Source organism: Phaseolus vulgaris, chromosome 8, assembly GCF_000499845.2.
Source record: "Phaseolus vulgaris cultivar G19833 chromosome 8, P. vulgaris v2.0, whole genome shotgun sequence".
In the NCBI taxonomy this organism is placed as follows: Eukaryota; Viridiplantae; Streptophyta; class Magnoliopsida; order Fabales; family Fabaceae; genus Phaseolus; species Phaseolus vulgaris.
In genome coordinates, this window is record NC_023752.2 from 25,810,022 (window position 1) to 25,825,902 (window position 15,881).

The window sequence follows — 15,881 nt, forward strand, 5'->3', positions numbered from 1 at the left end:
TATCTTCCAAATGATGCCCACTTATATATTTTGCTTTTGTTTTTGGTACAACAACCGTATGAACAATAGAACTGAAGAATGGTCATCCAGTAATGGATCGGATACAATAACATGTCAAAATATCCTAATCCTAAGCTTATCAATGTTACAGCTTGAAGATCGATCTAAAATCCGTTCACACCCTTACCCATAAACTGGTAATCTTGTGAAATGTTTTCACCATCTGCGGCGCTTTTTTCCATAAAAATATGCAAATGCAGCTATTGATGCCGCAATAATAACCCCAGCTGTAGCATGCCAAGCATATAATGGTTTTTCCAAAAGTAGGTCCGAGGCCCTAACCTCCACTGCGGGTGACGCCACTGGTTTCTGGCTGACTGTAACTGCATACCCCAAACCCTGTCTCTCCAGTTCAGTCAAGTCTTCAATTGCTGGCCTTAACCTAGTGACCTTAGCTATAGCTTCATACTCTTCTCTATTTCCACCTTCAAGGAAAGCCCCAACAAGGTGACCCTTGCTTACCCAGTATGCTCCAAATGCACTGCCTGACATATCTCCGTAATATATAACTTCCCCAACATTATCCCCATAAAATTGCCAAGACAATGTGAAGATTCTGGAGTAGAAAAAAGGAAGGTAGTCAAATTCTCCTGTTTTGTCTGGTTCCATTATGGCTGCAACTACATGTTTTGCAGACTTTCGAGCTGAATCAACATGCTCAAGTCTTCGAGTTTCCCCAAATGCTTTGACTGGAAAAGCTGCAACATCTCCAATGGCATAGACTGAGCTGTTGCTTGACTGCAACATCCCATTTACTTTGATTCCACCTTTCTCCAAAGTGAGCTGGCCTTCAAACAGACCTGTATTTGGACGTATTCCAATTCCCACCACAACCATCTCCACAGATAGCGTGCTTCCGTCTCTAAGATTAACAGCTGTAACCTGTCAAAAGATCCAGTCAGTTATAGGTTGAAGCAATAGCAATAATATTAAAACATAGTCAAATTGGCATTGTTCTTACTAATCACTTTCTTCTAGGATATGGATATGGTTGGTTATCATCCTATCAACCAGGAACTTTTCACTTCTAACTAATAAACATGAAGCCACTATCTACTGGCTTGGAGATTACAAAACCTTTTCATGATAATTCACTAACTTTCCACTATGAATTGGTAAAGGTTTGACGCAATCAACCTCACATACTTTTATCCGTTATAGAATAGAAAGCCTTTTTCTCCAACGACAACAAAGGCCCTATCCGTTATAAAATTTTGGAATTGTCTTAGATCAAAGTGATTTTAATCATTTTGAGTTTTCCTTGGCCTTCCTCTATTTTTGTTTATGGAGTTATCATTAAAATTATCAAATCTTATTATTAGGACAATAGGATTTTTTTTTCTCATATAAATCACACATCTCAAGTGAGGAAATGTTAGAAAAAAAGTTTAAATACCTTCCCATTGGAGTCAAAATCGAATGATGACATCACAGTTCCCTTAACAAAGTTTACTCCTCTTGACTTATAATATTCTTCGTAGTAGTTTGCTATTTTTGTGGTAAATAAACGAGCCACTGCAAGATAAACAAAAAATTAAGAATGTCTTTCAGTTTTTGAAGTTGTTTTCATTCATTATAGCCACAGATGGAAATTTATTCAGAATAACTGACCGATATAAACATACTCATACATTATGCGTAAATTTTGAGTTGATAAAAGTTAAAAATATTACTTACTGCAATGTTCCTCAGGGAAGACCATTGTTACATTTATTTTATTGATCACTAGAGATGCTGCACACTCCATGCCTATGTATCCACCACCAATGACAACAGCATTCCCTTCTGGACAAGATTGTATAACATTGACAAGCCTATTTGCATCTGCTATATCTCTTAAATAACAGACATTTTCAGCATCTGATCCACTCACCCCAAATTCTTCCAGCTTCAAAGCCTACACTTGACATTGCATATGTGCTTAATATACTGTAAAGAAAGCAAATGATCCACTATCTAGGTATATGTTGGTGAGCTTATCCTCAAATTATTCCAATTCTAGTATTTAATATGTTTAAGGAGAAGATAAGTTGTTCATAGGTTAAACAAGAAGCTCCTAGGAAGTAAAAGTTTTCAAATCTCTTTCAAAGGCAGTGATAGTGGATTACAAAGTTTAATGTCTATAAAAAACAAAAATATTAGAAATACATAGCAAATAGTCACAACTTCTTTCATTTGTTTTTCTTTTCAAGGCCATGGTATGTAAGCCCTTCGAGAAGGCAAACTGATTATTTTAAGTAAGTAAATTATGACCGAGAGATTTGTTTTAATACCCGTGCACCAGTAGCAACAATAAGAAACTTATAACTTATGGTCTCTCCTGTTGTTGTTAAAAGTGTCTTGCGTTTCACATCAGCAGATTTAACTCCAGTTCCAAGAACTAATTCAATCCCTGAAAATAAAACAATAGCAATTGCAAAATAATCAGATATTCAGGATAGCAACTGCTTTAAATGACATTATGGAAACATTAAACCGAGACAAATAATAACTACTTTTCAGCAACCAGCATCATTAAATGAAGAAAATATTTGGAAATATAAAACAGGAAGTTACTTTCTAGAAGCATACATGAATACTAATAACCAGTTTCAATAAACAAATCATCAAGCAATGCATTGAAGTTGGTCCTTTCTTAATTTCACCTTAGGAACAACAAATGACTTATCCTATATCGGTGCTGCAACCTGAGATAACCACCACTTGTAAAAAGAAAAAAAACTACTAATATAATGTTGCACATGTTGGGAGGTGAAGTTTAGGTTCTGCCAGAAATAGATTGCCTTGTCACAACACTAATTCTCCTGGACAAATGATCAAACAAGGAAATAAATTCAAAGCAGATCAGAGGTGACACTCCATGCCTTTTCATATTAACATCTACCAGTAAACATAGCTAGCTAACGTGTACATATTAACTTAACTTATTTTATTTAGCATTTCCTTGTTTCTCAATATAAAACAATTCAGCCCAAAACCAAGTAATATTGTGTTCAAAGAATTTTTACTTAGGAAATGTTGATTCAGTCAGACTGCAGGATCTAGATGGAATCAACTACCGAACTAGATCATAGCAGTATGAATTAATACATGCAGCACAAAATAAATAATAGCCAAAGAAATCAATCACTCCATTTCATTTCAAATGGGGGAAGATAAGTAGCAAAAAAAAGAATACATCAAGATGTAAAAACAATATAATTACCATGTTCTTTATACCATTTGGGAGTTAGCCTCTCCTCATTTGCACCAACACAGGTATGAAAGGATGGAAGCCGTGCAGCAGCTGTATGTTGCAAATATATTTCAGCAACAACTCATTACAAAATATTTGTTGAAAAAGCTAACGGATGGAAGAAATAAAGACGCCACAGAAGTAAGTAGATTCATCTATCTTATTTTGAACAGTAAGGAAATGAAATCCACCTAATGCAAGTATCATCCTTTGTTCCCCGACCAATCTGTTAAGGACTGAGAATTTGAAATGGAAAAGGTATATATATATTATTTACTGTAAACTGATCTATTACAAGAAAAATTATTCTCCTGTACTTACAGAGCCAGGCTCCCCCAGAGAATGCAAAGCAATTCTATGAATCTTATATAAGAAAGTAACAGAATGCCAAAATCTCCCTCAAATACTCCAACCTATTCCTTCCCTATAAGGATCCTTACACAGGACAGATCCCTTCCAACTAGCTGACTAACTTTCAGCCCCTAATTTTGATAATTTCCCTTCCTACACTTTCTAATATATACATGCAAAGTCTTAGACCGAAGTGTCTCAGATTTATTGGCCATTAAACTCCTGAACCCAGCCAACCACAATCCTCCAATTTTAACCAGTCAAGTTCACTTATCCATACCTATAAATATCAGATTATTTTGAAAAATAAATAGGCGAAACACAAGGAACGAAAACTAAATAATACAGTTACTGTTCTACAAAAGTAAACAGAAATTATCAAGAGCACTGCAACAAAGTTTTGATATAAGTCTCAACAATAACAGACGCAGTTAGCAGTCCCCCAATGAAGTCAGATATCTTGGCTGCGGCATTCAAATTTTAAAACATGACAGAAATATCAGTTAACAGAGAGTTAAGACTTACACAACTATACAGGTTTCAGCCATTTGACAATAAGAGAGGCATTTTCAATTTAGACAGAAGTCCTAATTAGAGGATTAGATTGTTTAATAAACAGAAATGTTGCAAAAGAAAGGATTAACTGACACAAAGAAGAGTCTATACCTTCGGGAAGCAAAAATCCTTTGCTCAATGCAGGCCTTTCATAAGGAGCAACCTGAGACAAACATTTGAGAATGTTTACATACTTGTGACCACATAAAGAAGAAATAGAAATAGAAATATTCTGGTTTTAACCAAAACTTAATTTTACGTCAGTGAATGAAATAGACAAGGTCATCATCAATTGATAAGAAAAATAATCTAACTTTAATGAAATCAATCACAAAAGCAACTCAAAACCAACATTGGAAAACACAAAATTAAACACTCCAAATGATTTGAAGGTAAGAGGTGACAACAAAACTCAATTGTGCAAAGCAAGTTTACATTACCAGAACAAATAAAGCTTAAGATATTTAAAAAAAAAGGGAAATAATTATTCATACTGGTTCGTCGGAAATTATACAGAGTTCACCATAAGAGACCCCTTTTTTGACGAATTCAAGAGCAGCATAGCCAGCAGCCACGCCTCCCCCAAGAATCACATACACAAAGGCTCTCCCCATTTCCCAACTTCACATCCACACAACGCAACGCAACGAAACGTCTTCTGTTATATTTATCTTCAATTTAAAAATCGAGGGTGCTCAATTTTTTGGGAGCGCTTTCATTCAAGACACTCCCACAAAATCTGAAGATCACGAACGGGACCCACAACCACGACGGAGATAACTACTGCATTTACCCTAATACCCCCAAATCATACCCTCTGCAAACACAACTCCATCGTTTCCACATATTTTAATAAAATTATCCATTGCATTTTTTTAAGATATAAGCGATTTTTTTCTTAAAATTGTTACCAACGATCTGATGCATATGCCATAGATAAGACCCATCGCAGCCATTCATCTCGTCTTACCGTTGCCATCTTGTTATCCACACCAAATCTACGTTGTTTTGGTACACATCAAACATTTGATTAATTTATTAAAACCACCCCAACTATTTCAATTTTAATTATTCAGCTAAAAGATTTTATGAGGTCAAAAATTAAAATAAAACACAAACTTATAGGTTCTTAAAATTTTACAAATATATAAAAATATAAATAATTTTATTATACTACATTTACATTAAATTCTCAATTCAATAATGTACCGCCCTGGTAGTCGGGTATGATGACGTGGCATCCTGCTACAGTGTAGGCGTGTTGACAAGGCGCCAGGTTGGCAAGAAGGGAAGGAAGTCGGGGGGCACGTGTAGTCGCCAGTTGTTAAGCTGGCGTGTTCCGACTTCCAGTCTACCAGAATAGGCGATCGCCAGGTTAAAGATCAAGTCGCCAGATGCAGACCCAGGCGACCAAGCGGTCAGAGATCGCCAGAACAAGCACATCGCCGAAGATGGAGGAGAAGCAGATTATGAAGGCGGCCGGCGAGACCACAGGGAAGGTGTATGAAGGCCCTAACTCGCCAGTTCCAGTAGAGATCGCACTCCTAAGTTAGCTATGCACTGGGCAGTACCATGCATAAGTAACTTAGCCAAAATGAGAGCAGAAGCAGCGCCAAGTCAGAGAGCCTCCAGATGATGGCACGTGTACAGTTGGATGCGAGCCACGTGTCCAAGTTTGTAACTGCCAGGAGAGAGAAAGCCACCAGGTATATAAGAGTTCTGAACAGACTTTCTGAGGTACGCACGTTCAGTTCATACACTTTACGCTTGCGAGTGATAGAGCTGATTGTGAGAGGATTTGCACGGTTCTAGTTCTTAGTATTTGGTGATACCGTCACTGACTTGAGCGTCGGAGTGCGATCGGCCGCAGCAGCGCCGTGTCGTTTCTTTGCAGGTTCTTGAAGTAGATCCAGGGGAGGAACGAAGGTGATAAGCGGTGCGCACGTCGATCCTTTGACGAGGCATTCTCCAGCGTTCCGGTCAACAGGCAGGATCATCAGGCGCCCACCGTGGGGCCGTGTAAAACTTGCTCCCATCCACAGCGTGAGTTCGTGGAAGCTTTCGAGGTTTTCTGCGTGGTTGCGTGCTGGTGCAACCGTCGTTCGCAGTTTCTTTGAGTTTCGTTCGGTGAGTTTGCGTTTTGTACCGTTTGTTCGGTTTCCAATCGGTGGAGTGAGGTCTTTTGTCGCTTGCGCGCAATCTGTTTGGTGGAAGTTCGAGTTCTTTTGTGGTTTTCTGCGAAGGTTTTCGGTGTTCTTGAGCTCTTGCGCAGTTTCTTGAGTTTTCTCCGATTGATCGCCGATTCGATCGTGGTTGAAGTGTTGTTTGCTGTATTCCTGTGGTTCGCTGAAGTTAATGAGAAAAATGAGAAGCAATCGTTCCAGTCCCGTGGCGCCTGTCGCTGCTGAAGGCGACGCCGCCATGACCATGGCGCAGATGGCAGAGATGATGCGCTCGTTGCAGGCAACCGTGGAAGCCTCGCGCGTAGAGCAGGCAAGGATACATGAGGACCTGGTCGCCTCTCGCGCCAGGAACGAGGAGCTCAGCAAGGTAGCTGAGGAGCTGCGTCGAGCTCTTCAGGAGCAGCAGGGACGTTCTTCTACTGAAGAGGTGGCACCGTCGACGCCACCTCGTGTGTTCCCGATGCCTTTCGTTCAGGCGATTACCGACACGCCAATTCCCACGAGCGTGGTTCCGGTTAAGGCTGTTTTTACCGGCGTGGAGGATCCAGAGGCTCATCTGACCACGTTCCACACGTAGATGATGCTGTCGGGAGGGTCAGACGCCGTCTACTGCAAGATGTTCGTGAGTACGCTCCAGGGAACGGCGATGGAGTGGTTTGTGAGCCTGCCTAATGGCCACATAACCAATTTTCAACAATTCTCGAAAATCTTTGTCGAGCAGTACATTGTGAATAACGCACCGCCTAGGGTGTCCTATGATTTGTTTGATATAAGGCAGTACCATGGGGAGTCCCTCAGAGACTACCTCAATCGCTTCGGAGCGCAGATGGTCAGATCGCCGGCCAAGGATGAAGAAATGTTGGTCTATGCCTTCAAGAAGGGCGTGCAGCCAGGGCCATTCTGCGAGGCCTTGATCAGGGCTCATCCAGCGACGTTTGCTGAAGTCAGGCGACTTGCGGTGGCCCACATCACCGACGAGAGTGAAGTCGCCGAGAAGAGAGGCAGCGTGGCTCCCGCCAGGCCACGCGCCCAGACCAGGATCCAGCCGCAGAGGGTGCTGGAAACGGCGGCGGCGGCCAGAAAGGACCAAAGGACTCGCTATCCTTACGACAGGAGAAATAAGGGAAGAAGCCAAGCGCGCCAACAACCAGCACGCCGGGAATACAATCGCCCGCCTAAGCACAAATTTGTCATGGGACTAGCGGACCTGATCGCCATCCCTAACATATCTGCTAGGTTGAAGGCGCCTGAGAAGGTGGGCGACAAGGTGCTGGGGTCAAAGCCGGACGCCTGGTGCGAGTTCCACCAGTGTTTTGGCCACAACCTGGACTCGTGTCTGTCTTTAGGATACCAGCTCGACGATCTGGTTAAGAGCGGGTTCCTAAATGACTATCTGCTGGATAGAAGGACGGGGGGAGCATCGAGTTCCCAGCCAGCAGGTGGGGAAGCCCAGCAACACGAGATGCCTATCCATGGGGAGATCCACACCATTGCAGGGGGTTTCTCAGGTGGCGGATGCACCGCATCGCAGAGGAAAAAGTATGCGCGATCGGTGATGGCAGTGGACATGTTTGAAGATCACTCGCCGGAAGTGGACATTACGTTCACAAAGCAGGATCTTCGGGACGTTGTGCCTCATGACAACGATCCCATAGTTATTTCATTGATCACGACGGGAAGGAAGGTCCACAGAGTCCTGGTGGACCAAGGAAGCTCGGCAGACGTGATGTTCTGGCCGACTTTCACACAGCTGGAATTGCCCCTTGACCAGCTAAGGCCCTATGGAGGGTGCTTGTATGGGTTCGCTGGTGACCAGGTGGAGGTCAAGGGGTACATTGAGCTGAGAACCACGTTTACAGATGAGGCTGGGTCGAGGACGGAGAAAATCAAGTACCTCATCGTAAACGCCCCTTCAACATATAACATCCTGTTGGGAAGGCCCACTCTTAACAGGATAGGCGCCATTCCGTCGACACGGCACATGAAGGTGAAGTTGCCGTCCATGGAAGGGGTGGTGATCACGATCAAGTCTGATCAGAAAGAAGCGAAAAGGTGCTATGAGAATAGCCTGAAAAACAAAAGATCAGTGAGTTATGTAACAACCACCCCACCTCCCGGTGTGAAGCCCAGACCGCCGGTAACAGAGGAGGCCGCCGCAAGGGATGTAGAGATGGTAGACGATGAGCTGGGGGGGAGGAATGCTGGCCTGGAGGAGGAAGAGGCGCGGAATCGCCCTGAGGAAGCAAGGGAACAGGGAATCGCCAGGGCGGTGATCGCCAGAGAATCCAGGCCCAAACCTGTTGAGCAGTGGCTCGAGAAGGAGATCGAAGGGAAAATCTTCAAGCTCGGAAGATCCCTGGAGGTCGATCTCCAGGACCAGATCGCCAAGGTGATTGAGCGGCATCTGGACGCGTTTGCTTGGTCCGCTTCGGACATGCCCGGGATCGATCCCGACTTCTTGTGCCATCATCTGGCGATGGACAACATGGTGAGACCGGTGCGACAAAGGAGAAGAAAATTCAACGAGGAGAGGAGGCAGGCGATCAGGGACGAAACCCAGAAACTCCTCGCTGCAGGCCACATCAGGGAAGTCCAGTACCCTTAATGGTTGGCAAATGTCGTACTGGTGAAGAAGAGTAACGGGAAATGGCGCATGTGCGTCGATTTCACCGATCTGAATAAAGCTTGCCCAAAGGATTCGTATCCTTTACCAAGCATTGATGCCCTGGTTGATAGTGCTGCAGGGTGCAAGCTGCTGAGTTTCCTGGATGCCTTCTCGGGCTATAATCAGATCAAGATGCATCCCATGGACGAAGAAAAAACAGCCTTCATGACGGAGAGGTCGTGCTACTGCTATAAGGTGATGCCGTTTGCGCTGAAGAACGCGGGGGCCACGTACCAGAGGTTGATGGATCGAGTACTTGCACCGATGCTGGGAAGGAACGTGCAAGCCTACGTCAATGACATGGTCGTGACCTCGCAGGAGAAGAGCAAGCACGTTGCAGACTTGGAAGAATTGTTCACGACGATCGCCAAGTTCAAGTTAAAGCTCAACCCGGAGAAATGCATTTTCGGCGTGGAGGCTGGAAAGTTTTTGGGTTTTCTCTTGACTGAAAGGGGAATAGAAGCTAACCCAGACAAGTGTGCCGCCATCTTGGCGATGAGAAGCCCGGCTACAGTAAAAGAAGTCCAGCAGCTGACAGGTCGGATGGCAGCCCTATCTCGCTTCGTGTCAGCTAGCGGAGAAAAGGGGCATCCCTATTTTCAGTGTCTGCGGCGCAATAACAAGTTCGCTTGGACGAAAGAGTGTGAGGAAGCTTTCGTTAAGCTGAAGGAGTATCTGGCGAGCCCACCGGTTCTGTGCAAACCGCTGGCGGGAATCCCTCTCAGGTTGTACTTCGCTGTGACTGAGAGGGCGGTGAGTGCGGTGCTCGCCCAGGATCAAGATCAGGCTCAGAAGCCTATTTATTTTGTGAGCAAGGTGTTGCAGGGCCCAGAAACGAGATATCAGGCCCTGGAGAAGGCTGCGCTGGCTGTGGTGTTTTCGGCGAGGAGGTTGCGCCACTACTTCCACAGCTTCACAATACTGGTGATGACTGACCTGCCCATCCAGAAGGTCTTGAAGAAACCTGACGTTGCGGGAAGAATGGTGAAGTGGGCAGTTGGGTACTCTCGGTGGATAGATCGTCGAACCAGCAGGGTAGCGGTGCTGGAGTCATTTTAGAAGGGCCCAATGGCGTGCTGATCGAGCAATCTTTGAGATTTGCCTTCAAAGCCAGTAACAATCAAGCAGAGTATGAGGCGCTGATCGCCGGAATTTTGCTGGCCAAGGAGATGGGAGCTAGGGTGCTGATGGCTAAGAGTGACTCGCTGCTAGTCACAGGGCAAGTAACAGGCGAGTTCCAGGCTAAAGATCCACAAATGGCGGCTTACTTGGCGTATGTGCAGGAATTGAAGAGTTCCTTTGCCTCTTTTGAAGTAGTACATGTGCCCCGAGAACAGAATGCCCGAGCTGACTTGCTTGCTAAGCTCGCCAGTTCAAGCAAGGGGGGTAGGCAGAGGACGGTGATTCAAGAAACTCTGAAGACGCCGAGGGCATTTGTAGCAGATCACCTGGTCCTTCAGATAAGCAAGTCGACGGAGGGAGCAGCGAGAAGCCTTAAGTCTTTGACGCAAGAAACTCTGAGATCGCCGAGAATTAGAGCATGTCGAGGAGAGAAGGTGGACGTGATGCAGGTCTGCGCCACCCATGAGCCAGACACTTGGATAACACAGTACAAGCGGTGCTTGGCAGATGGCCTCCTCCCGCTGGATTCAACAGAAGCTAGGAAGGTAAAGAAAAATTCCAGCAAGTACACATTGATTGATGGCGATCTGTACAGGTTTGGGTTCACTCACCCACTCCTGGAATGTATACACGGTGAGAAGTGCACGAGAATTATGGCGGAGCTCCATGAAGGGATATGCGGAAGCCACGTCGGGGGTCGAGCTCTGGCCGCAAGGACTCTCCGTGCAGGTTACTAATGGCCAACAATGAGAGAAGACTGCAAGAAGTATGCGCAGTGCTGCAAACAATGCCAGCAGCACGCCGATTGGCACAAGGCGCCTCCCGAGGAGTTGAAGTCGATTTACAGCCCTTGGCCGTTTCATACATGGGGAATCGACATCCTGGGACCGTTCCCGCTGGCGATCAGGCAGACGAAGTACTTGGTGGTTGCGATTGAATATTTCACCAAGTGGATCGAAGCAGAGCCAGTGGCCCAGATCACCGCACACAAGATCGAGGGTTTCGTGTGGAAGAACATTGTGTGTCGGTTTGGTGTGCCCAAGCGCCTGGTGTCGGACAATGGGACTCAGTTTGCAAGTCACCTGTTGAAGAAGCTGTGCGAAGGGGTGGGAATTCAACAAGTGTTTGCATCCGTCGAGCACCCTCAGACGAATGGCCAAGTAGAGTCAGCCAATCGGGTGTTGCTAAGAGGTTTGAAGAGAAGACTAGAGAAAGCCAAAGGAAGTTGGGTTGAGGAGGTACCCCGTATAGTCTGGGCGTACCACACCACCGAGCAGTCAGGAACCCATGAGACCCCGTTCAGCTTGGTCTATGGATGCGACGCAATGATTCCAGTAGAAATCCAAGAGAGCTCGCCGAGATTCCAGAACTTTGTAGCGGAAGACTCGAATGAGGAAAAAAGGCTGAATCTGGATTTGCTGGATGAGGTCAGGGAGGAGGCGAGATTGAAAGCTGAGGCGGTGAAGAGAAGGATTGAACGAAGATATAACTCGAAGGTGATGCCAAGACAGTTCAGAGAGGGCGACCTGGTGATGAGGAAGGCCCACCAGTACGAGATGGAGAATAAGCTGTCGCCTAAGTGGACGGGACCGTTCAGAATAACCGAGGCGCTCGGGAACGGTGCCTACCGCTTAGAGACATTGGAAGGAGGGGCGATTCCTCGCACTTGGAACGCCACGCACCTCAAGTTATATTACAGTTAAGAGCTTTGTAAGTAAAAACAAACACGAAGAGTTTTACAATGTTTCTGTTAAAACAGTTTGGAGGGGGCACTCTTTTTTCCCTAAGGAGGGTTTTTAATGAGGTCGCCCAATAAAGAAGAGTTTTCGAAGTTTAAAGTGTTTTAGATTGCATGCTTGTTGTTTTCCGAAAGTTTTGAAGAAAGACCTTGTCACTTATATGTGATTTAATGCAAGTTAAAGATATATTGCATGCTTTCTAAAAGGTTTCTAAGTCCCCATCGTCTTTCGGCAATTGGCGGCATCAGTTAAAGTTAAAGTCCTCATCGTCTTTCGGCGATCGGAGGCACCAGTTAAAAGACCTCAACGCCCTCGCGCGTCCTGAGGCGAGATAAAGACCTCCTCGCCGTCGAGCGAGTGCAAGCGAAGAAGAGTAAAAAGTCCTCAGTGCTTCCAGAGGAGAGAAGATGTAGCCTCTGGGGCAATGTAGAGGCACCAACAAAAAGTCCTCAGTGTTTCTGGGGGAGAGAAGATGTAACCCCTGGGGCAATGTAGAGGCACGAGTTAAAGACCTTCTCGCCGATGAGCGAGTTCAGGCGAGTTAAAGACCTTCTCGCCGACGAGCGAGTTCAGGCGAGTTAAAGACCTTCTCGCCGATGAGCGAGTTCAGGCAAGATAAAATCCTTCTCGTCTCGAACGAGTTCAGGTATGGTGTAAAGGGTGGAAGAAGTTTGGAGGGTGGCTAAGGTAGGTTCGAAGAGAACGCCTAGCCACCCGATCTTTTGTTCTGAAGCTCAGGGAGGTAGAGAAGGATCCGAAAGGCGCCTCTGCCCCCAGATAAAGGAACAATGGCCAAGTTGTGAAGGCAAGAGGAAGCTGATAATCGCCAAGAGTCTTTGGCGACCAGGAAAAATTCAAGCAATGGCAAGAAAGCCAAGACCCGTTTTGATAAGGCAGATCAGATGAGCTGTGTCTTAAGCCATTAGTTGGATTGAAGTTCGTTATTTGAAGAGCGATTTCACGCTAAGGTTCATTACCTTGAGGTAACAAGTTGTTAGAGTGTTATTGTTTGAAAACTGATGGTTCGAGGCGGGTAGTATACAATTGCGTTTACGAAGTTACTAAGTTAATTTGTCTAAAGAGGTTTGTGCAAGGAAGATAAAGTTAACAAGAAGAGAGCATAAAAAGAAGTGGAAAATGTCATAGCATAAAGTAACACCAGTTCAGTATACATGTACAAGAAAAGAGAAAGTTTATTACAAGTAAGTATATCTAAAGGAGAAAGCATAGGAATTGTGGATGGAGGGAAGCAATCAGTCTTCAGAAGGAACAACCTTCCCGTCCACCACCTCGTTGTTGAGAGACACCATGGAAAGATCCAAGTCGGGGTACAAGCAGACGAATTGTTCCCGGGCAGCATCGAATCCAGCAGCGAGAATCTGGGCGGAGCTCAGCTCAAGTTCTTCAATCTGCTTCTTGAGCCCCTCATTCTGCTGCTTCAGTTCTTCAGCTCCCTCCCGAGCTTGAAGAAGGTCTTCAGTAACCTTCTTGTTCTCTGCTTGCGCCTGGATCAGCTCTGCGGCGACCTTCCCACTTTCCTTGTTGGCTTCGGCGAGTTTAGCCATGGTGTCGTCTCTCTCCTTTTCCACTTTGCCCAAAAAGACCTCCCGATCTGCTGACCTTTTCTCGAGGTTTTTTACCTTGGCGGCGTCTGCTTTGATCAACGCCTCCAGGTCAGCCACTTTGACGCGATAAGGGACCAGCTTGCTCTCCAGCTCGATCTTCTCTTGAGCTAAGAGCTGCACCTTATGGCGTAGATCGGTGGCCTCCTTGCGTGCCTCCCGAAGTCAGTGCTCATGGCATCCTCCACTCGGGAGTGATCGATCTCCGCGAGCATGAGATTGCAGGATAACTTCTCCGCCTCGATCCTGATTGTGCGATTTTCCTCTTGGAGCACGGAGATGTCATCCTGGAGCTTCTTGCAAGAACTCTCCACAGCTTTTGAGATGATGGAGGGGAAATCCTCCGCCATCATCTTCAGTTTCGCTGAGAAGGGTTCCCACACCCTTTTTACCTCAAGGGAGAGGTTTGTCTTTGGAAGCACCGGGGGAGCTTGTTGTTGGTTCTCGCCGCCACCTTCTTGAGTTGGTTGTTGAATGGGAGCTTCTTGGCGTGGTGGCGACGTCGGGGATTCGGTGATGAGGATAGGCGAGTTGTGCGCACCTTCATTCCCGCCTGGTGCAGCATCTGCGGTTGAGGCGTTTGAAGGAGGACCCCCTCTAGCTGATACATAGGGTGTGGAGGCGCTCGGGGGGTTCTCCATAAAGTTGGGCTCGGCAGCCTCAACCACAGGAAGTGCAGATGCCAGAGGAACTGCTTGGACTGGCGAGGTGGGAGCTGGGGCAGGAAGCAGTTTTGGAGGTGGAGCGGGTGTGGAAGGCGGTGTTGATGTTGGGGGAGGAGGTGGACCAGGTGGTGAAGAAGGCGCCACCCTCTTCCTCTTAGTGATGAGGCCGTCCTCAGTCGCCTCATCGTCTTCTTCTTCATCCTCATGAACCACTCGAGGGGTTTTCCTCTTTGGTTTCCTGAGGACGAGTTTTTTGCACTGATTGGCAGGCTGAGCCTCGGAAGGAGCTGGGCCTTGGGGGGGCGATCTGCCCTGGGCGGCGGCGATCTCCACCACTGAGTTTGGCACGGTCTGGGAACCCGATGCCAACCCATGGGCTCGGGAGAGCGCCCTCAGTTTAGCCAGTTTTCCCTTGCCCAACATACGATCTGCATAATGCAAAGGTACATGGGTTAGCTCAGAGAAAAAGATAAACACATAAGTCAGTATGCAACAAAAGCAGACAAGTGGTGCAGAAAATAAAACCAAAGTCTTGTGCACAACAAACAAGACGCCCAGAAACAGTTAGCAGAAGTAACGTCAAGTATAATGACTTAGACACTGAGGTGAGCTCTAACCTATGCGAACTTCGAGTTGATCTTCGAAGAACTCGAAGGAGATGAGCGCAGTGGTGAGGAAGGTGATATTGGCATCCGCCACGCTCTTCCAGAAGAGGCACAAATCCTTGTCCAAAGCACCCATGCTGTCAGGACTTCTTGGCCTCCTGAAGCTTCCCTTGGCGTCTTTGTTTCCCTTGTTTACCCAGTACAAGGGAAACCCGTCGAGCATCGAGGCGTCCTGGTCGTTTGGGCGCACTTGGACAAATTTGCCCTTCCAATCCTTGTAGGATTGCTGGAAGATAGAGAGGATCGACCTCCCAGCAATCCCGTTCAGACTCACCCACACGCGATCTCCCGGGTGTTTGGCTTCGAAAAGGAAAAGAAAAACGTCCACTGACGCTGGTAGCCCCAGATGCGCGCACATGATTTGGAACGCCCTTATGAACGCCCAGCTGTTGGGGTGAAGCTGGGCGGGGGCAATATCGAGCTCGGTTAGCAGCTCTCGCTCGAAACGAGTGAAGGGAAGTCGGAGCTTCACCTTCTTGAAAAACGTGGTGTAGAGGAAGCAGAACGACCCGCCACCGCTTGCTTTGTCGTCAGCACAGATCGGCTCCTCAGGGTAGCAAGGCAGCACGGTCACCTTGCTATCGTGCTCCTTGTGAAAGGAAAGATCCGACTGGTCCCCTTTCCTTAGTCGGAGTACCGCCGGTTCAGAGTTTATCGAAGACGTTTCTTTCAGCAGTGCTGAGCTGGCCCAAGGGTAAAGTTTTTTATAATCTGGAGTGGGGGCGGAGGCTCCTCCGGCAACAGGTGGGATAGCCTGAGCCAGGTTAGGGCGAGAGGTTGCAGGCCTCTCAGCCTGGGAAGAAGAAGCACCAGGTGCTCGCGGTGGGTTGTGAGCTTGAGATGAAGGGTTTCGTGACGAGGGAGGAGGATTTGGGGTGATCTTTGAGCGAGCCATCGCGGTAACTGCAAAGGAAAAAGAAAAGGAAAGGTGAGCAGGGTTCGCAGAGGCTGACTCGATCGTGAAAGAAAGGTGAAAAAACGAACGAACGAAGGTTCGTTGTAATGGAGATGAAGCCCTA

The 15,881-nt window shown here is 46.5% G+C and overlaps 2 protein-coding genes across 2 annotated transcripts; both read right to left on the reverse strand.

Annotated features, from left to right (window-relative positions):
* LOC137823624 (monodehydroascorbate reductase 4, peroxisomal) lies at positions 1-5,210 on the reverse strand. Its single transcript, XM_068628832.1, has 7 exons — positions 4,696-5,210; positions 4,313-4,364; positions 3,266-3,346; positions 2,334-2,452; positions 1,738-1,957; positions 1,457-1,575; positions 1-942 (listed from the first exon to the last, which is right to left on the reverse strand). Exons 1-7 carry the CDS (start codon positions 4,813-4,815, stop codon positions 217-219), a joined length of 1,437 nt encoding a protein of 478 aa, XP_068484933.1. The 5' UTR covers positions 4,816-5,210; the 3' UTR covers positions 1-216.
* Positions 5,211-13,642: 8,432 nt separating this feature from the next.
* LOC137824831 (predicted GPI-anchored protein 58) lies at positions 13,643-14,938 on the reverse strand. The gene is made up of 3 exons (XM_068630508.1): positions 14,815-14,938; positions 13,925-14,625; positions 13,643-13,825 (listed from the first exon to the last, which is right to left on the reverse strand). Exons 1-3 carry the CDS (start codon positions 14,936-14,938, stop codon positions 13,643-13,645), a joined length of 1,008 nt encoding a protein of 335 aa, XP_068486609.1.
* Between the last annotated feature and the right edge of the window lie 943 nt (positions 14,939-15,881).

What these genes read in the sequence shown, in the direction of transcription:
- LOC137824831 (XM_068630508.1), bottom strand. Translation starts at nt 14,938, where the DNA reads ATGGGTGCTTTGGACAAGGATTTGTGCCTCTTCTGGAAGAGCGTGGCG. An exon ending in TCAACTCGAAGTTCGCATAG is followed by an intron (nt 14,626 to 14,814) that starts GTTAGAGCTCAC and finishes TGCATTATGCAG; the next exon opens with ATCGTATGTTGGGCAAGGGA. An exon ending in AGACAAACCTCTCCCTTGAG is followed by an intron (nt 13,826 to 13,924) that starts GTAAAAAGGGTG and finishes TCTTGCAAGAAG; the next exon opens with CTCCAGGATGACATCTCCGT.
- LOC137823624 (XM_068628832.1), bottom strand. Translation starts at nt 4,815, where the DNA reads ATGGGGAGAGCCTTTGTGTATGTGATTCTTGGGGGAGGCGTGGCTGCT. An exon ending in GTATAATTTCCGACGAACCA is followed by an intron (nt 4,365 to 4,695) that starts GTATGAATAATT and finishes TGTTTGTCTCAG; the next exon opens with GTTGCTCCTTATGAAAGGCC. An exon ending in CAAATGGTATAAAGAACATG is followed by an intron (nt 2,453 to 3,265) that starts GTAATTATATTG and finishes TTTTATTTTCAG; the next exon opens with GGATTGAATTAGTTCTTGGA.